Source organism: Brassica napus, chromosome A10 (genome assembly GCF_020379485.1).
Source record: "Brassica napus cultivar Da-Ae chromosome A10, Da-Ae, whole genome shotgun sequence".
NCBI lineage: Eukaryota > Viridiplantae > Streptophyta > Magnoliopsida > Brassicales > Brassicaceae > Brassica > Brassica napus.
Window position 1 is genome coordinate 6861770 of NC_063443.1, and position 21841 is coordinate 6883610.

The 21841-nt window shown below is 38.6% G+C and overlaps 1 protein-coding gene across 1 annotated transcript; it reads right to left on the minus strand.

Annotated features, from left to right (window-relative positions):
- Positions 1-18497: 18497 nt before the first annotated feature.
- Positions 18498-19874, minus strand: LOC125578964. Its single transcript, XM_048742123.1, has one exon. The coding sequence runs from the start codon at positions 19872-19874 to the stop codon at positions 18498-18500; it is 1377 nt and encodes a 458-aa protein (XP_048598080.1).
- Between the last annotated feature and the right edge of the window lie 1967 nt (positions 19875-21841).

The following is a 21841-nucleotide window of genomic DNA, read 5'->3' on the forward strand; positions in this document are numbered from 1 at the left end:
GCTCAGCATATATCTCTTCTTCTAGATTTCCATTTAGAAAAGCAGACTTGACATCAAGTTGAAATAACTCCCATTTTCTTTGAGCAGCAACAGCAAGAAGTAGTCTGATAGTTTCATGTCTTGAAACTGGGGCAAAAGTCTCCAAATAATCAACTCCATACTGCTGAGTAAACCCCTTAGCCACTAACCTTGCTTTGTGCTTCACAACATCTCCTTTTGCATTTGTTTTGAGCTTGAATATCCACTTGACTTCCACCACATTTCTGCAGGTCTTTTAACCAATTGCCATGTGTGGTTCTTCTCGATCATGTGTATTTCTTCTTCCATAGCATGTCTCCACTCAGTATGCTTTACAGCTTCTTCGAATGTTGCTGGTTCTTCAAAACCCAAGTAACATCCTTCACATACTTCAGCAGATTCAACATCAACGTGTGGAGCAGTACGTAAGATATCATTCATTGATCTGGTTCTTCTATTTGGCTGGCTTGGACTGCTTTCTGGACTGTCAGAATCCAGATTAAAGGACACCGGCTGAATGAATCTTCTCCCTCTGGATTCACCATCGCTAGAACTTGAATCACCAACCCTTAGATCTTCTTGTCTACAATCTGGTTCCAGAGATACAACAGATTGTTTGTTCACTTCTTTTTGCTTCCAGTCCCATTTGCTTCCTTCATCAAATATCACATCTCTTGAAACGTCTATTTTGTCTTCCTCCAGCAAATAGACTCGGTAGCCTTTAGTTTGAGAGCTGTAGCCAACAAAGATTGCTTTCTTGGACTTGTCATCCCACTTCTTTCTCTTTTCATCTGGTATGTGTACAAAACATACACACCCAAACACCTTTAAATGATTCATTGATGGCTTTGTTCCATTCCAAGCTTCAAGCGGGGTCTTGTTCTCAAGTGCTTTGGTTGGAATTATGTTCTGAATGTAAGCTGCTGTATGGACAGCTTCTGCCCAAAACTTCATTGGTAAGTCTTTAGCTTTGATCATGGCCCTTGCCATCTCTACTAGGCTTCTGTTTCTTCTTTCCGAGACACCATTTTGTTGTGGAAAATATGCTGCTGTTAACTGCCTTTCAATGCCATGATCTTCCAAAAACTTTGTGAATTCTCCAGAGAGATATTCAGATCCTCTATCTGATCTAATCTTCTTTATCTTGCAGCTAGCTTGATTTTCGACAAGGTTTTTGAACTTCTTGAAGGTTTGAAAGACTTATGATTTTGACTTCAAGAAATAAACCCAGACCATCCTTGTTGCATCATCAATGAATGTGGGGAAATATCGGCTCCCAATGATTGATAAACTCTGCATTGGTCCACACACATCACTGTGAATCAACTCCAGTTTCTTTGTTGCTCTTGTCTCTGATTCTTTTGGAAATGAATCACGACTATGTTTGCTTAGAATACAGCTCTCGCAACCTTCCTTCTCCACCACGAACTTGGGAAGATTCAGAACCATATCCCTTGACTGCAAGATCTTCAGATTTGAGTAGCCAGTGTGTCCAAGCCTTTGATGCCATAATTCTGCAGCTTCATTTTTTGCCACCATTGCTGTTTCAGAGCTTGAGGACCACTTGATGGGAAAGCTCTTGTTCACCATCTCCACTTCAGCTACCTTTCTTCCAGCACCATCATGTATGATGCAACATCTTTTCTTAAAGGTGACTTGATATCCATTTTCAATCATTTGAGGGACACTTAACAGATTCTTTGCAAGCATTGGCACAAGAAAAACATCTCGAATGATTCTCTTGCCTTTCTTTGTCATGACTTCAACGTCTCCTTTTCCTTTGGTCATCAACACAGCTCCATTACCAACTCTTATTGGAACTTTGATGTTTGTGTTGATTCTGGAAAACACCTTTTCGTTTGGAGTCATGTGATTAGTGCACCCACTATCAATGAGCCATAAGGTCTCTTCAAATGACTCTTGATCATCCTGTCTTGCGGTGAACAAGTGATTATCTTCTGCTTCTTCTTGTTGATGAGACACTTGTGCTTGTTCAGGTTTCTTGCTTCTGCATTCTCTTGAAAAGTGACCAGGCTTTCCATAGTTGTAGCATTCACTTCTACCTTTGTTTTTGTTGAAGTCTGGCTTCTTTCTTCCATTCTTTAGATAGCAGATATCTTCATTGTGATTGTCTTTCTTGCAGAAGCCACACCGCTTCTTCCCTTTTCCTTTATAGCTTGTCTTCCATGAGCTTGTATTGCCACTGTCTCAGACTTTCAAGCTTCTAAAACGTGCATGGAATGCACCTTCACCATTTTCTTCATCTTCAGGGAAGAACTTCTTTTCATGAGCTTCCAAAGATCCCACCAACTCAGCAAATGTTACTGTCTTGAGATCTTTAGTTTCTTCCATCAGTGATGACAATGGAGCATAGCTCTTGGCATGGATGCTAAGATCTTAACTACCATATCAAAGTTTGATCTACCTTCTCCTAGAGCTCTCATTTGATTAGCTACAGCCTGGATTCTTTCAGAATAAGGCTTAACCTTTTCTCCTTCCTTCATTTTCAGATTCTCAAAATCTCTTCTCAAGGCTTGTAGTCTAACCATCTTAACTTTTTCATTACCTTGATAGGAATGTTCCAAAAGCTCCCATGCTTGCTTGGCTGAGGTTGCAGAGAGGATTTTGTCAAAGACAACATCAGCTACTGCATGTTGAATGAGTTGTAGTGCTGCTATGTCTTTCGCCTTAAGAGAACGCCAACTTCCAACCTCCTTTGCATAGTCTCCCGGTGTTTGTGTTGATCTTGATGGTGGTTCTGAAAGTCCTTCTTCAACAACCTCCCAAAGCTCTCTGTTCATCAGAGTTGTCTTCATCCTAGCTGCCCAGAACTCATAGTTCTGTCCATCAAAGACAGCCACAAGTTGTGAAGATTGCAGGTTTGACGCCATGTGTTTTTATTCTTCTTGTTCTCCTTCTTTCCTTCTTGTTCTTTTGATTTTCTAGTTCTGTCTTGTTCTCTTCTTCTTCAAACTTGTTCAAGCTTCTTCAGTCTTGTTCAGGAAGGCTCCAGAGATCAGCAGGAGCTCTGATACCATGTTGCAAACTGCAGAAAATTGCAGGTTTTCTTCATGCTTCTCTTATTCTGTTTTTGGTCTTGTTCAAAGAAAAGAAAAGAGAGGAATGTTTGTGTGTAGAACGTATGAATGAGAGGTAGTAGTAGATAGAGAAGGATGAAGTAGAGAACTGATTTCTTAGTTGCTTGAATTACACAACAGGGCCATTACATATTTATACAGAGAACATAATTCTCTGGATCTTTCTCCATTTATCCTTATTATTCACTTATTACTTTCTTTTCCCACGTTTTATTTGTGTGGTTTGAGAACAAATAGGCATTATTAAACAGAGACACGCCGAAGATCTAAGGGAGAAAAAGAAACTCCGACGAACCATAATCTCTAAAAACCGACCCCCTGAGCTGAACCACCCTTGTGCACCTCACCGGACCTCCAAGCAGCTGGCGAACTCCACAAGCCGCGAGGCCTCACCGATGATGAGAAGCCGGCAAAAGATCAGAACCCCAAGTATATCGACCAAAGGGAGAGAGCAACAGCAGGAGGCAAAAATGAAAACGAGGAGGAGTAAGGAGGAGCACGCCTCCGACGTCGGAGCAAACGGATTACGAGAGAGACGAGAGGTTTTTTTAGAGAGAGGTTTTCAAGTTGAAAAGATGTGTTTGCCTTATATCTCTTATTTGTTCCTTACTTGTCTCGACTTTTCAGATACTCATTTTGTTAAGTCCAATATCAAGTAGCTGAGTTTTCTACTTGCAAATACAAAACAAGTAATAATAGTAAAAATAAAAAATTACTGACTCGGCTTTTAAAATTACTTGTTACTTATTTTGTGACTGAAAGGAAAATGATAATTAAACCATATAAACGGAAAACAAAATATTTTGTTATAAGAAGTAAACAACACTTTTTATGTTGAGAGTTACTCAAAAATACTCCACGTAATTCAGAAGCTCAAAATACTCTACTAGATACTCTACTAGATAATACTCCACGTAATTCAAAAGCTCTTTTGTAAATAAGGGAAATTTCTGCACTATTTTGTAATTCTTGGAAGTTGATAAAAGCTCGTTGGTAATTTATCAGGAAGGGCGTCGTTCGATGCTCAGGTGGCGTCGCTCGACACTCTTTAGTTCTCTTGTATTCTCGCAGGTTCCTTACCCGCATTAGACGGACCACTCTTCAGTAAAACGAGCATAGCTTTCGATCTAGGATCCTGATAGACCTCAAACTGGTAGACTTGGAAAGCTAACTTAAAGCTCTATCTTGTTTCAAAATATGATCTCAGTATAACCGTGGAAAGTCCTCCATATGTTGCTATACTTTTGACGCTTCTATGCAGTTCTGCACCTCAAATAGCTACATAATCTCCAAAGTTGGCAAAAACGTACCTAGACCCTCTATAACACCAAAAAAATACCAAAACGAATCCAAACACATAGTAAAAACTCTAAAAAAGACATATACTATGGTATAAAAAGGGAAAAATTAATGGTATATTAAATCAAGGAGGTGCAAATAAAATATGTGGCTGAAGCAGCTCTGACTTTCATTATGTCATGTTTCTTGCTATCAAAAGGCATTGTGGATAAACCAAAAGTATAATCTCATATTTCTGGTAGAGCTCAAGACAAAATAATCAAGGCTTCCATTGGATAATTTTGGGATAATTTTTTTGTCCCACTGGATCAGGGAGGGCTTGGATTTCTAAATTTTCACAGTTTTAATGTAGTGTAACTAGCAAAACAACTATGGAGATTAATACAATTTCCAAACTCACTACCTCTCGAGTACTTAGAGGACGCTACTACAACCAGTCATGCCCTTTGGAAAGACTATCGGGGAAGGCATCATCACAAGTGTATGAAACGAACCTTGGATCCCATACACAGAGGCACGACCACTGAGGGCCTCTGACCGAGTGACATACATACACCCAAAACTCCCCGTTCATTCCTTTATTAGGCGTAATATCAGGGATTGGAACACTTCTCTCTTACATGATTAATTATATACTGAGGACATTCCTCTTATCCTCGGACTGAGACCTAGTAATATGTGGTTCATGGATAGTTACGAATGGAATCATACAAATCCGGAGTTTGCTCAGTTAAAATCCAGGTATGATTTGCTACAAAAGAGTGCTCAAACTCAGTTTGTTCAACCGAGTATCACTGGTCTACATAGCCATGTGTGGAGTGTTCGGGCTTTGGGAAAGATGAAACACTTCATGTGGCAACCTCTCACAGAATGTATTATGACAACAAAAATACTTGCTTTTAACCATTTGGGTACCGATATGAGCTACTTTTGGAAGGGAAGAAATGAGAAAATATTTAATGAAAATAATGTTTCACCAATACATATTCTCCAACTAGGCTTATTTGAAGCGAAATGGTGGAGAAAAGCTAACCTCAGAAAAAAAAACAATCCCAAATTGCCACTTTAATGCTTCGTGGGATGTTACAAAAAAAAAAAAAAAAAATGCTTCGTGGGTAAACCATGGTTCAGTTAGTGTACTAAAGTGAACCCATAAATATCAAATAGGAGTTGAACGCTTTGGACTACAAGACTGCCTCTCAGCTCCCAATGTAATGTTGAGATGGAAGGGTTATTATGGGTGATGTCATGTTTACGAGATCTCTATACATTACTACAATACAAATATAGACAGATTGCTCAGATGTGATTGACACGATTGCTAACTCAATCAACTTGCCGATTTTTGTTTCTGAGTTTGTTTCTTTCTGCCTTCTACAAGACGGTTTTATTGAGCTTCAACATCGCTGGTATCTCTCAAGCCAAGAAAATGTGCACAGATTTAAGAGGCGAGAACTAATGGTATTCTTTTTTTTCTCATCTACATCAGATCTGGTCGAAGCAAGCGTCTCTTCAGGACAGAATAAACTTGACTACCATTTGATCTAATAATTGGGTGTTGACAAAAAAAATGATTTTAAGCTGTTGGAGATCTGTGAAAACTTTTTTTTTTAAATTCTTGTGTATGCCAATATTAACTAATCTCCGACATAGTTGCTCAAAAAAAAAAAAAAACTAATCTCCGACATGAAGACCTCATACACGACTAAAGAATGCTTCACGTGCATTATAGTAGAGACAAAAAAGAAGTCATAAACAAATGGAATAATAAGATAAAAAGCCAACTCTGTTATGCCCAAACTCGTTTCGTAGGGGAGAGATTAGAGGGTTTTTTCCAAAATTGACCTATGACTCAAAAGTTAAACACAAAACTAACTTTCTTTTTTTTTAATTAGTTTTGTTCTATTCATCCACAAGTTCATATAATTCACGAAAATGCCATTAATTTTCTTTATTTTACTTTTTCGAAAATGACATTTTTACTCTGTCACCTTCATCATCTTCAAGTAATTACAAGATTGTCATTATCATCAATACCCTAACCACCATGAACAACCAATTTGAAGTTCTTAATGCTCCCAAAATCGATTTACCCCTCTTCTTTCTTCATTCTTATGAACTAAACACAAAATCTCTCTCACTTTCTCTCCACATTAGGCTAAAAAAAACCAAAATTTGGATTCTATATTTTTTTATGGTTCATAGAGTCAAAGAAGCTAACAATTCTGGGTGGGTCACTTTCGTTTGAGATTATGTGTTCTTGGAGAAGCCTTATGTGTGTTAAAGGAAGTTATCTCACCAATTTAAGGTATAAAATCGAGTTTTTTTCCAGATCTGTTCGTCCAGACGACTAAAGGTAAGCAGAGGTTATTTTTGTAATTGACTTTGAAATCTGTTGAGACGACTGAAAGTTAAGTCGTCTGATTTTGTTTGGCTACAAAAATTTTTCCAAAGAACCTAGACGACTTACATTTCAGTCGACATAGGTTAGTTTTGCATTTGACTGGATTATTTCAGAAGTTTGACTTTCCTGGACGACTTACATTTCAGTCGTCTGGTAAAAATTGAAATATCAATATTTTATTAAAACTAGACGACTTACAGTTAAGTCGTCATAGGTTAGTTTTGCAATTGAAAAATAAAACTTCAATATTTAATTATATATAGACAACTTACAATTCAGTCGTCCACCCGACGACTTACATGTAAGTCCTCCAGGATTTTATTCTGAGATTCTGGTCAAACCTCGTAAATCATGGACGACTTACATGTAAGTCGTCGGACAGACGACTGAATTGTAAGTCGTCTATATATAATTAAATATTGAAGTTTTATTTTTCAATTGCAAAACTAACTTATGACGACTTAATTGTAAGTCGTCGAGTTTTAATAAATTATTGATATTTGAATTTTTACCAGACGACTGAAATGTAAGTCGTCCAGGAAAGTCAACTTCTGAAATAATCTAGTCAAATGCAAAACTAACCTATGACGACTGAAATGTAAGTCGTCTAGCTTTTTTGAAATTTTTTTTTAACCAAACAAAAGTACACGACTTATTTTTCAGTCGTCTCAGATAACAGATTTCAAAGTCAATTGCAAAAATAACATGTGCGTTGACCAGACGACTTATATTTTAGTCATCTGGAAGACTTAGACTGAAGTCGTCTGTGTCGACCTAAATGGACGACTTCTCTGGCAGTCTACTAGATGACCTTCGTGGATGTCGTCTTGTTAAGCTAGATGGGCTTCCAACCTAAAACCAATTGGTGCTAAGTGGAGTGGCCCATCCATCTTATATATTGCTAAGGATCCCTTCCAATATCCAATGTGGGATATTTATCCCTAATACGCCCCGTCGAGATGATGGCTCTTTGAGCGTCAATCTTGGAATGTTGGGGCAAGGATCGATGGGCCGACTTTGGGCTGGATCGATAATGGATCGGATTGGACTGTATGGATCGGGCTCTGATACCATGTTAAGCTAGATGGGCTTCCAACCTAAAACCTATTGGTGCTAAGTGGAGTGGCCCATCCATCTTATATATTTCTAAGGATCCCTTCCAATATCCGATGTGGGACATTTATCCCTAATGTTTGCGTCAATGTTTAATAAACTTGCATTTTCTCTTAGACTATAAAGATTTTTTAACATTTTCTTGTTAATTCATGTTTATTATTATGAATATTTGAGCTACTGAATGAAATTTATAACTTAATTGGTGATATTTATGAGGTTACCAACATTCACGTTAATTAAAGTTTCTAACTGATCCGAGAAGACTTCCATGGTAGTCTTCTCCGCTAGTTTTCAAGTCTTCTACGCTAGTTTTTGAATAACTTGTATTTTTAAGAGTGATACGTAACTTCAAGATATGGAACTCATATTTTCAAAATATGTTCTCTCCCTTAGTTTTACTAAATTTGACTAAGTTTTTCAACACAAACTTATAAAAAATATGATAATCTTTGACTAGTTACTATTGTTTGTTTTCATCTCTTAAGTATTATTGTTATAGACACTAATGATAATTATTGTTATGAGTTGGAAGAATGGTTAAAATGCTTCTTAAAATGTTGTATCAATATGAAGCTACCAACATTCGTGTTTATTAAGATGAGAAAAGGCCATTGGAGTTTATTATTGCATATGAGAGATCCAAAGGTAAGAAAAAGGCTACTGAAGTCTATTATTTCATTGATTTGTAAATGTGTAAACACATTGTTAGCACATGTATTACATCTTTGGAAACATTATTACTGATTTTACAAAAAAATTACAACTAAAAGAGTAGACATGCAATTCACAAAACATACCACAAACAAAACTATTATAGATCATTCCTCTACAAATACAAGTCCAGACAACTTCCAGACGACTTCCAGGAAGTCCAGACGACTTTCAGGAAGTCCAGATGACTTTCAGGAAGTCCAGACGACTGAAACGGAAGTCGTCTGGAAGACTTCCTGGAAGTCGTCTAGTGCATTATATTTTAGACGACTAACAAGTAAGTCGTCTCAGAAGTCTTCCAGATCTGAAAAACCTGCATATCAAATCCAGATCTGAAAAACCTGCATATCCAAAAACGTTCAAAAGGCTTAAAAACAGAAAAAAATGAGTGGAATATTAGATAAATCTACCTTCATAGAACATACAAAAATACATATCTAAAATTAATAGATCTACCTTTAAATGAGTGGAAGATGAGTATCATCTGATTAAAAACCTGCAAAAAAGATAGATTAGTAAGAAAGACATGAGACAAAACTGAAAAATTCATATAAAGTTTGGTGTTTTCAAGTCAAAGAGATTAGAGTGGGTTTGGAGAGTTTTAGTTTGGGAAAAAAAGTAAGAATTTTATACAACAAAAAGACGGTCTGTTTGGTAAGGCAGACCCATAATTAGCACCCAATTCTGGCATAGCATAGTACGCCCACACTTGGACGACTTGTATGAACCCATCAACAGTGTAACCTGTTTGCGTCAAGTCTTTTGCCTTCAGAGAATCCATCAGCACCTTAAACGCCACTCTCCCCCATGGATAATTATCAAATTTTTCTAAATCCATCACTAGCCTTGCAAGACTAGCTGGTGTAGCGGATGATAACTTTTTCCCTTCAATGTATCCTGCGTAGATGGCAAGGTATCCCAGCCGCATGCGATCATCCCGAGACCACTCGTCGCAGTGGTAAAATACTTCTGTTATCTGTTCAATACTTGGCCCAGTATTGAGATCAACACACATCTTCTCCCAGAAAGCAGCCATCTCCTTCGTAACCTCACACCTTGGATTTTCCAGATCCTTGATATAATCGCAGTTCAGACCAGTGAGGTGTTCAAACTCTATCAGTGAAAACCTCGCAGGTTGTGAAGCGACAAGACTCCAGAGCTCAAACTTCTTCTTGATGTCCAGCTGGAAATAGAGCATAAAATGTACTAGCCTTGAAGTCCAACCAAACTCAAGCTCCTTGAATTTGATGAACACTCCCAACTTCGACGCCTTCAGATCCTCATATTCGTCAGCTGTGTGACAATCACATAGAGCTTTAAACAACTTCGTGTCATCAGAATGATACGAAATGCTCCTGATTGCAACGGGCTCTTCTCCTAATGTAAACATCCTCGGCGGGAGTTCTGGTAAATCCATTTTAAGGCCTGCAAACAATCACAAACAACCATCTCAAACACATAGGTAGCGCACTATTCTAAATACTATAGAAGACTTGAAGACGGCTTCCAGGAAGTGAAAAGACTACTCAGACGACTTCCAGGAAATGAGAAGACATCGTAGAAGACTTCCTGGAAGTCGTCCAAGTCTTTCAATAAAAGACTACAACAATCTTAAAATCTTGTTGAGCATGCATATCTGAATAAATAGAAAAACAATCTTTTAAACAAAAGACGAATGACTTACAGTTGGAGAAGATATTGTCGGAGAAGATGTGGTCCCAAGCCGTTACAGATCTGCAAATCGAAGTGAAAAGAAGAATCAAGACTAAAATATTTAGGGTTTTCCAGCAACTAAACGCCTTAATACATGAGAAATAACATACCGGCGGCGGAGTTTGGCAAACGAGATTTCAGATCTGAAAAAAAGGAAGCGGATGGTCAGTTTAAACTACGAAAATACTCTACGACATGAAGGAAAAACGAGATTCGTCGTAATCGGAGAGATTACCGGTGAAGATAACGGCGGAACACGACCATGGTAGGGTTTTCGTCTTATCGCCTTCGAAATCGCCCTTGGAGAGAAACGGCGCTAGGGTTTCGTAAAGTTGTGAAATAGTAAAAAAATAGTTTTTATATGTCCGGTAAATGATTCGGTTAGGTTAAAACGTACATTGGTAAAATGAAAGGTTCGGTTCGATGTGGACGACTGAAATATACGTCGTCCGGGTAAATTATTCAACAGACGACTGAAATATAAGTCGTCCACACCCTAAACATAACCCCTAAACTTAATTATCTAATTAAACACTTCATAAAATCAAATCAAACTTGAAAAGTGTTTATTATACATAGAAATAAACACATATAGGTGAAAACTAATTTTTGCAAAAAACATTTCAGTTTTCCAAAATCTAACCCTAAGAATATATACAATACTACAACATATGTTTGCCAAACTCCTAAACCAAAGAATATCATGATTCACTACTTCCACTCATCTATCTTGAAAACAAATCAATTTTATCATATCTTAATTTATATCACTTAAAATTATTTATAATTACATGATTTTTATTTTTCACGCATCAAAATATTTTTTACAAGATTTATAAATTATTTTTAAAATAAACTGGTACCAGACGACTTACACGTAAGTCATCCAGACAACTTCCAACATCTCAGACCACTCAAACGACTTATTGGGGCTATATTCGTAAAAATGGCTTCTGTTTTTTTGTTTAGTCACATGGGCTGAGCTGTAATTTCACTAAGCTTTTAGGTTAATTTTGCATTTGATTCAAGTTTGGGTATAGGTTTGAGGTTAAAATCAACTTGTTGGTTAGTTTTGGCAAAAACCCCAAGATTAGAAGTCTTGATATCATCTATTTTTGCGACCATAATGAAATCGTTCATGCTCAACCCTCTTGCATAGTTCACCCAATAACAAACAGTAAATTGTTTTAAGAAACCGTTATACTAAAACTCTAAATGTACAAGAATGTTTGTTTGGTTGTTTTAAAGATGTGCCAATGGACGTGGTGGATAGTCAGCTCTAACTTGGGTAGGACTTTCCAAATGGAGAGAAGGGAAATGACCAGAAGCTTCAGGCAACCTTATGGATCCTATTGATGAGTTCAACACCGTACCCAAAATCCCTCACCTTGCACATGCACCTTATTTTCAGACCGCCTGTTTCATCCTCCACTATACTCCATCCCAAAATCTGAAAACGTTTAGATAATAATTATAAATATATTTGAGATAGCACATCATTAGAGTGGTCACAGTGAATCAAATCATGGTTTTACATTTATAGGATATTTAATATATAGTATCTAACAATGATTGTGATATGAGAAACATCAAGTAGAACCTAGATGAACACAAGGCTTATCATTTTTTAAGAGCATACAACTTCACTTGATTATTAGTAACAAGCTATGACATACATGCATGTTAAATTGATAATAGCCGTAAATATAAACCCTAGTTCATCAGAAAGAAATAGTTAAAAGGATATATATATACGAGAAAAGTAACCTTATGAGGAGCTTTCTGGCATCATCGGCAGATAACAGAGTCTGTGAAGGAGAAACAAGAGAGCATTGGAGCTGCGAGAGGGAGAGAGAGAACATAGGCATTAGTGTTGACATGAAGCAATAAATAGAAGACAATGAAGTAAGCCAAGAAGAAGTAATTATCCAACAAAGTCTGCCATGGTTAATGTTAGCAAGGCTTGCCAAAGAGAATCAAGTAGTTCTGGTTTATCTCTTCTTCTTTATAATGTATTGTAATGACTTTTCTAAGATTTAAGAAAAATTATTCTCTCCTTCTCTCTCTTATCCTCTCTCTCACTCTCTCTCATGTTTTTCATTCTCTAGAAACTAAACTCTTACTACATCTCTTACTCTCATAATTCTAACATGGTATCAGAGCATTAAGCTCATCAACCTTACAAAAGCTTCCGCAAATGTATTTTTATCCCTTTTTTCAGATTTTTTCTTCAAAAACTGTTGGATACATCCTTTTATCCACTGGTCCAAAGACCTTCCAAGAGAGAAGAACCTCACCAGCACTCAAGATAGTGGAGTACACCTTATTCACTGGAACTCAAGAAAGCTTCAGCCATATCAGGAGAAGCTTCATCAAAGTCCAGTCTATCTCAAACCAGTATGAACAGTCTATTGTCCACTGGTCCAGATCTCCCCATGAGGGAGAGCTCAAACATAATGTTGGTTCAAGAGTACAAGAAGGCTAAGGAACAACATAAGAAGCACAATATGCGAAGAATAATTGATTTGAATCGTGTCATGAATGTAATCAAGGAGTTTGAGCATCCATCGATTCAAGAAAAACCCATGTATTCATCTGTCATTGGTGGTTCAAATGAAGGAGGAACGTGGAGAAGTACTGATAGTGCAGCCAACACTGATGGTCCAGCGACCACGAGTGACTTACATGCCTTTATCGAAGCATTTATTTCATCCAAGAAGGCTGGTACACACTCATCCAACAAGGCTGGTACACACTCTCTTGAATCTAAATCTATCATTATAGACTCAGGAGCAAGTCATCACATGATTAGCGATAGAAACTTGATTAGTGATTTCCAGCCTGCCTCAGGAAATGTTCTTATAGATAATGGTGATAAGGTTAAGATAGAAGGGATATGGAACCTTAGGTTGTTTAATAGGGAATCAGCGGCCTTGTATATGCTTCAGTTTACATCAAATCTGCTATCAGTAAGGAAGGCTACGGTTGCTATAACTTGTCAGGTTGTCTTCAGACCAGATGAGGTTGAATTTTAAGACTTAAAGATAGGCCAGGTGATTGGAAAGGGCACATTCACAACGAACTCTGTCATCTTCAGAAGATAGGGTGATAGGGGTGTCTGAACCATCTACTTCTCGTTGTTTGGCCAGTACCTCCAGAGGGGTTGATAGCACATTATGGCATGCTAGGCTTGGACATCCTCATGCCAGAGACCTAAACCTGATGTTTCCAGGTGCGGTCTTCAAGAATGATGATTGTGAAGCTTGCATATTGGGAAAACATTGTAGAACAGTCTTCCCACAGCCTAGCACCATCTATGAAAGAAGTTTTGACCTAGTACACTCTGATGTATGGACTGCTCCGCTTGTGTCCAAAGAGAACCACAAATACTTTGTCACCTTCATTGATGAGAAGTCCAAATACACTTGGGTGACACTGATTCAGTCTAAGGACAGGGTGTTGGATGCTTACAAGAATTTCCAGACCCATATCTGCAACCATTTCATTGCCAAACTGAAAATTCTAAGGTCAGATAATGGTGGAGAGTATACAAGTATGACATTCAAGAAATATCTTGCTCAACATGGGATTACTCACCAGACAAGTTGTCTTTACACTCCTCAACATAATGGAGTTGCTGGGAGGAAGAACATACACTTGATGGAGGTAGCAAGATCAGTGATGTTCCACACCAATGTTCCAAAAAGATTATGGAGTGATGCTGTGATGTCTGCTACTTATCTACTAATAATAGCAATCTCAACTAATTCCAAAGGTTGTGAATCCCACTTATGTTGAAAGGTTGTGTCTTTTGAAAAAGGTTTTTTTTTTTTAACACTGAGTTTTCATTAATTTGAAAGTCCAAAAGGACAATGTTACTGCAAAGACAAGAGAATATGAAAAAAAAAACTGAGAAAAATACAAGTACCAGTAGGTACCACAGCACTCTTGTAAAAGAGCTATAGAAAAAGGGGACAGCTTAAAAACCACCAGAGAACGGAGAACGGAGCTATAGAATGTTACTTAATTCCCTGCCTCTTGCTGAATAAGTTGCTGCAGCCACAAAGGTCCCCCAGACCCAACATACGATTGTGAGCGAGCCCCTATAACCACGCTTTCTGCAATTGCTTGTGCTACACTGTTATTCTGATCAGATACATAGCATATAGACCATACCTCAAAACAGTGTAAGAGAGCTAGGATTCGTTGGATAAGGGGTAGGAGATCCATATAGTGATAGGGGTGTAGGAGGGACTGTCTCACCTCGAAAGAAGAAGCTTCAAAGATAACTTTCTTGACCCGCAAGCTACCCATCGCTTCTATAGCCCACAGAAGAGATTTAAGGTCTGACTCCCGTTTATAGGCAGAGGAACAGAAAGCTCGACGACTATGATGAATAGGACGCCCACAGCTATCTCTTGTGATCCAGCTTGCTCCCGTAAACGGTCCCAAACTACTCCAAGCCATTCCAATGTTACATTTGATGGAACCCAAGGGAGGCTTAGTCCATATATTTTGAACAGTAGGAGGTTGAACCTGTACTTCCTCGCATGCCAGAACATTCGAATTAACCTTATTCCAAATCTCTGCTTCTTCTAGAGCTTTAGTAACCATTGAAGAAGCTGATATACGGGTCTTTTCAAACATCAGAGCATTCCTCCCCTTCCAGAGATTCCAAAGTATCCAGGGGAAAGATTTAATGATGCTCTGCCTCCAACTTTGTTTTTTTGTACCCGCCACAAGGTAATGAAGGTTGAGGAAAATGGATGTAGTGGAGAATCCTGTGGGAGGGGGCTCAATATGTGCAAGTCTCCAGGCCTCTACTGCTGTAGGACAGAGGAACAATACATGACAAATCGTTTCCGATGCCTGACCACAGGCTAGGCAAGTCGAATCTACGTGTATACCCCTGGACTGAAGACGTTCTGACACCGCCAACGCACCAGACAAAGCTCTCCAGAGAAAATGTTGGATCTTTGGGGAAGTCTTGAGTTTCCAGATGCTTTTCCATAATTGCTTCTCCACTGGAGGGAGAGGACGAGGAGACGGGTTGTTAGAGTTATGGATCACAGACAGCATTTTGTAGCCACTTCTCGTCGTATACACACCATCTTTTGTAAAACCCCACACATCTGTATCTTGCTTATCCAAGGAGAGTTTGATTTTAAGAATCCGAGCCGCATCCTCTTCAGTAAAGGTATCAAACACTTTCTGAATATCCCAAGCAGAAGAATTAGGGAGCCTCAAGTCACTGACCAATAATGTGAGGTCTACGATACTATTTTGGCGGTACATGGGGGGTCTCGACTCGTCATCCAGCAACCAGTTAGAGGTCCACACATTAGTCTGTTCCCCTGACCCAATAGTCCTTAGCATACCTGATTTTAAAGCTTCTCTACCATGGAGTATGCTCCTCCAAATGAAAGACGGACGGGAACCAATACTAGCTTCCAAGAAAGACCCATTTTTGAAATATCTGCTCTTTAAGACTCTAGCCATTAGAGAATCAGGTCTCGAGAAAACTCTCCACGCTTGCTTACCAAGTAAAGCTTGATTAAAGCGTCCCAAATCATGAAAACCCAGACCACCCTCTTCCTTGCCCTTACACATAGTGTCCCAAGATACCCAAGGTAATTTCCTTCTTGAGCCTCCATTGCCCCACCAGAAGTCTCTCATTGCCGAAGTAAGCTTAGCACACAAATCTTTAGGCAATTTAAAGACTGACATGGCATAGACTGGAAGTGCCATACCTATAGACTTCAAGAGAATTTCCTTGCCTCCTTGAGATAGTGTGCGAGCAAACCATCCATGTAATCTATGCTGCAGTTTTTCACGGATGTAATTAAGTATATTCTTCTTAGAGCCTTTAAAGACTTCAGGTAGACCAAGATATGTGCCTTCTCCACCTTCTTTCTCAATCCTGAGGACCTGTTTAATGTCTTCACGCAAACCCAGGTCAACCAAATCCCCAAAAATGATAGAAGATTTAGCCGGATTGATTTGTTGACCTGACGCATCCCCATATAATTTCAGACATCGGAGGACCTCAAGACTCTCCATCATATTGGCTCGACACATCAGTAAGCTGTCATCGGCAAACAATAAATGATGCACCGCCGGGCCTTGCTTATCTAGTTTGATCCCTTGGAGACGTCCCTTTGCTTCTGCCTGATTAAGAATACTAACCAAAGCTTCTGCGACGATGATAAATAGAAAAGGCGACATGGGATCACCTTGTCTAAACCCCCGCTCAGGTTTGATGAAGCCATGCGTTCTTCCATTCAAGAGGACTGTATACGACACTGTACTTACACATGCCATCACCCAACAGACCCATTGACGAGCAAAACCCATTCTCTCCATCAAAGTCTCTAAGAAACTCCACTCCACACGATCATAAGCCTTTGACATATCTGTTTTTATGGCCATAAACTGCTCACTTATTGACTTCTTAGTCCTCAAGCCATGGACCATTTCATGCGCAACCACTATGTTATCAGAGATGAGCCTCCCTCCAACGAAAGCGCCTTGAGTATCTGAGATGATGGAATCCATGATCGGCTTGAGTCTTTCAGATAATAACTTAGAGACTATCTTATACTGCACGGAACAAAGGCTAATAGGTCTCATATCCTTCATCGTTTCCGGTTTAGTTATCTTGGGGAGGAGGCAAAGTTGAGTGTGATTCCAGCCAGCAGGTAAGGAGGAGGTGCGAAAGAAACTCCGTACTTCTTCAGTGACCTGAGGACCCACAATCTGCCAATAGTTGCGGTAAAAAACGCCAGTAAGTCCATCCTCTCCTGGGGCACTACTACCTTTAACAGAGAAAGCAGCTAGTCTGATCTCCTCATCAGTTATCTCCTTTAGCAACGTCTCATTCATCTCCGGAGTTACACGTCTTTGAAAGCCTTCAAACAGGGTCTCAAGGTCTGAAGGGTTAGTACTCATAAAGAGGTCCCGGAAATATTCCACAGCTAAGTGGCCTTTAGCACCTTCAGAAAAGTGTTCAACGCCTCTTTCATCTTTCAGCATTAGAATGTTGTTTCTGATTTTCTTTCCTTTAACAACATTATGAAAGTAAGATGTGTTTTTATCACCTTCTCTAAGCCACTGCTCTCTACTTCTTTGTCTCCAGTATCTTTCCTCCTCCTTGTACGCTTCAGCCAGCTCAAATCTTAACAGCTTCATCTTCCTAGCACTTGGCCAGACCTTAGCGATCTCAAACTCCAGTTCCTTCTGCAGCCGTTGGATTTTAGTCAAAGAGTTGAACTGAGAACTCTTTTTCCATCGGGAAAGCTCCCTTCTACATCTTGATAGCCTATCCATTACAGAGGATGTCACACCATAAGCGTCACCACTCCACCCTCTTGTGATAGCTTCTTCAATTCCCACTTTACCGACCATTCTCTTATCAAAATAGAAACGACCAAACCCTCTATCTTCCGGCTCCAGAGAGAACGATAGTAGAATAGGTCGATGATCAGATGGCCACATTTCCAAATACTCTAGATTGGCTCGGGGGAAGAGTTGGAACCATTCATCGTTCCCAAAGCTCCGATCTAAGCGGCACTGTATCCATATATTATCGCGCCATCCCGCCCAAGACAGAACGTTACCAATCGATCTAACTTCTTTGATCTTACAGTTCTCCACCATATTACGGAAATCCCAAAAAGTTGACTCATTGCGCAGAGAACCTCCAAGCTTTTCTGAGTTGTCCAGAAGCTCATTGAAATCACCAATAAGTATCCAAGCATTGTTTCTAGACAAACCAATGCTCTCAAGTTTTTCCCAGACGGTGTGTCGACGCTCCCTTACAGGGTCTCCATAGACACAAGTCAAGAAAAAAGTAACCGAACCAAACTTCACACTAAGGTCAATGATCCTCTTATCAGCAGACAGGACCTCAACCTTATAACAATCTTTCCAAAGCACTGCTAAGCCTCCACTCAAACCAATAGGCGCCACAGTGAACATCTTATCGTAACACAAATCTTTTTGTAAACCAAGCATGTAAGTATCTTGTTGCTTAGTTTCCGTGAGAAACAAGAAATCCGGAAAATACTTTTTACGCATTTCCGTCAAACGACGAACTGTCTCGGTGTTTCCCGCCCCGCGACAGTTCCAACTCAAAATGCTCATTGGGATGGCAGCAGCCTCAAAATGGAGGCCACCGTATCTTCTTTGGTTTTAGATGTCTTGTTTCCCTTCTCAATCTGAACTCCCTCTGCTTTCCTTTTGGAGGAAGGCGCCCCTTCATCTGACTGCTCATGAACCGGTGTGGACTTGGACTGCGCATTCTTCGCTGGTCTTATATGTCTTACCCAAGCTGGAGGCCGGTTCCTTCCATTTCTCCTACCCCTCGATGACCCGGTTTGAGAAGACCCTGAGACTCCTATAGTAAAGACTGCCGGACGTTTTGGTGCAGGAGCAGGACTTATGCTTTCACCAGATAATTGCACCTCAGAGGAGCTATGAATACGTTCACCAGCAGGAGCTGTCAACGCGTGAGCCACCATCCTCGTCTCACCAGAGGCAGACTCAGACACGCCATACCCAAAGACATGACCTTTCTCTTTTTCCAAATTATGAGAGATTTTAGTCAAAACCGCAGGAGGGTTAGACTTCTCCAGCTCAATAGATTGTTGAACGCGTAGAATGCGTGCACGGCGCTCCGTATCATTGGAATGAGAAATATATTGCATCGCCATAGCTCTGTCTTCTGGAGGTAGCTCAGGAAACAGAGGAGGGAAACCCGGGGGACCTTCTAAGCGGTTTGTAGTAGGAACTATATCAGTTTGCTCCTGAATGTTCTTTTCCAAAGGTTTCTGCACATGCCTTTGAAGACGTTGTTTAGAATAAGGACATGCCGACTTCTCATGTGTCAAACGACGACAACCATAGCACCTCTTATGAATTTTTTCGTATTCATATTCAATCACCACAACATCCCCCGAAGGAAGGTTTAGGTTCTTCACTTCAAAGGCAGGATCAGTTGCGGAGAACATGACCTTAGCTCGTATATACTCTGTTTTCTGAGATCTCTTGGGGTCATAAGCGATCTCAATCACTGCCCCCACTTTTTTCGCCAGCATATACATGGTATCAATAGTGTAGTGGTTGATAGGGATGTTTCTGATTCGGATCCAAACCTCAAACTTGGAAAGGAAGTCTCTAGGTGGAGAAGGAGTCCAACGCTCTAAGATCATGGTCCAATGATTGTAAGACCAAGGTCTGTCCTTTAGGACAGTAATCAGATCTTCTTCACGCTTGAAGACAAACTGGAACCGGTCTCTGGACAGCGCAATACCTCTGACTCTGTCATACAGACGCCATGCTTGAGGCATAAAGTCGATCATTCTTGCCATGTTTTGAGCATCAGGATTCAGAAGACGGCCAATAATGCTGAGAGCATTTTCATCAAATAGATGAAACTTGGGTTCATCGGGGAGAATGATCGGATCGTCATCCTCAAGCGACATAGAACGGATAGCCACATGAAGTTTGTCAGCCATGTTTCCGGAGACGTGAGATACACGGCGGAGGGGAGGAGAGCTTGTGGGTAGCAAATCTGTGAGAGATCCAACCTTAGTGCAATTAAGTACGCAATACTCGGAGATGATTTTAAAAGACAGCATATTAGAACGCAAAATTATAGAGTAGAAAAAGGAGAAATGGAAAGAAACTAATAATAAAGGAAAGAGAGATATTCAATTGATAACCAGAAGCGGAAATACGTGATAGAGAATTTTTTCAAAAGGAGAGAAAGAGGAAAGTGACAGGGTATGAAATAAATGGGAAATGAAAAAAGGAAAACTATCCCGAAACTACCGTAGCTAGGACAGCCGGTAAAGAGAGTCCACTCTACGGCGAGGGAGAAAAGGAAAGCAGTGAAATGCGATTTCCGGTGGAGAGCCAAAAAAGAATAGAAATGTTTTTTTTTATCAAAATCCGTTCTGAAGATCTTTTGAAAAAGGTTGTGTAAAGGGTTGTGTCTTTTCTAAAAGTTATATGTTGTAAGGTTGTGTCTTTTCTAATTAATTCCAAAGGTTGTGAATCCCACTTATGTTGAAAGGTTGTGTCTTCTGAAAAAGATGTGTAAAGGGTTGTGTCTTTTCTAAAAGTTCTATGTTGTAAGGTTGTGTCTTTTCTAAAAATTGTCTAAAAGTTGTGACTATTCATAAGTATCTTTTAAAAAGTGAAAAGTTATGAGTATTAGAAGAATGCGACTATTCAGATTGAAGGGTTGTGACTATTCAAATAGATTTTAAAAATCTATAAATAGTCTATGCCACGCTTTTTTCAAATTTAAATTTTCACTAATCTACTAATAATAAAATGGTGAAAAAAAGTTCTAAGCAGTTACATGGATACAAAATTTTAGAAGACATTCAAATGAAGCGTTATAAACAAAATGAAGAGTTTTACGTGTTTGGAAAGCTAAAAATCCAAAATGAAATAATGAAATCATTAGTCTTAACTTTCTTATACTAGATGAAATGGTTTGTTTTTCACACATACAAATTTGTTTATATCCATTCATGTTATTGCCGTGTTTTTCCTGATATTGTTGCTATTGTAAAACAAACCAGAATTTGATATTATTTGTTTTTGGTTGCAGAATGAAACAATTGTTGGTTCTATAAATAATAAATATATTCAACAATTTGAAGACTATTTTGTTGAGGGAAATATTTTATCAATCACTGATTTTGAAGTTTGAAAACAACAGAAAATTATAAAATTTTAAACCATTGGTTTCAATTACGTATTAATGATCAGTCAACAATTGAGATTATTAATGATGCCGAAGTTTCAATTGAATATGAGAAATTTGAATTTTTCAACTATGACCAATTTTGATTGATAGCCAATTCAAAAAAAAAATTTAGCGGTTGGTTCTTATACATAAATAACAAAATAGAGACATATATTATTTTTATGTATAAATTTTATTTAATGGTATATAGTTAATGATTTATTGTATTACATATGTAATAGGTGTCATAGAAGAAGGAGGAGTGTTGAATTTAGAAAACATTGATATGAATTCAAAAATAGTTATTGATATAATCATAGAATGGTGAGAATAGTGTTTTTTCAATAATATATTTGACAATAAATTAAAAACATATAAATTTAATATTTTTATTTTTAAAATACAGTGGGAGTAAAGTATGTCTGACTATTTTGGGTGAACAAGTTACTAATTATATAAATGGAATAGGCCAAAAAAATCCTAAAGGTTTAATTATTATAGTAACGAGTGTTAATCCAAAACTATACTCAGATAAATTAAATTAAATTTCTTGAAATTAAAATATATTCAATTGGAAAGAGTACTAATTACAATGCAGGGTATTTATATTTGAATACAACGTCTGCTTCAAAAATTCTATTAGATGACCCAATAAATGCAATTAATGATTTCAAACAAAGGTAAATTTATAAGTTATCAAATAATTACTGATTAAATAATTGT

Excerpts from the sequence above, each read along its gene's own strand:
- LOC125578964 (XM_048742123.1), bottom strand. The coding sequence starts at position 19,874 with ATGGCTGACAAACTTCATGTGGCTATCCGTTCTATGTCGCTTGAGGAT.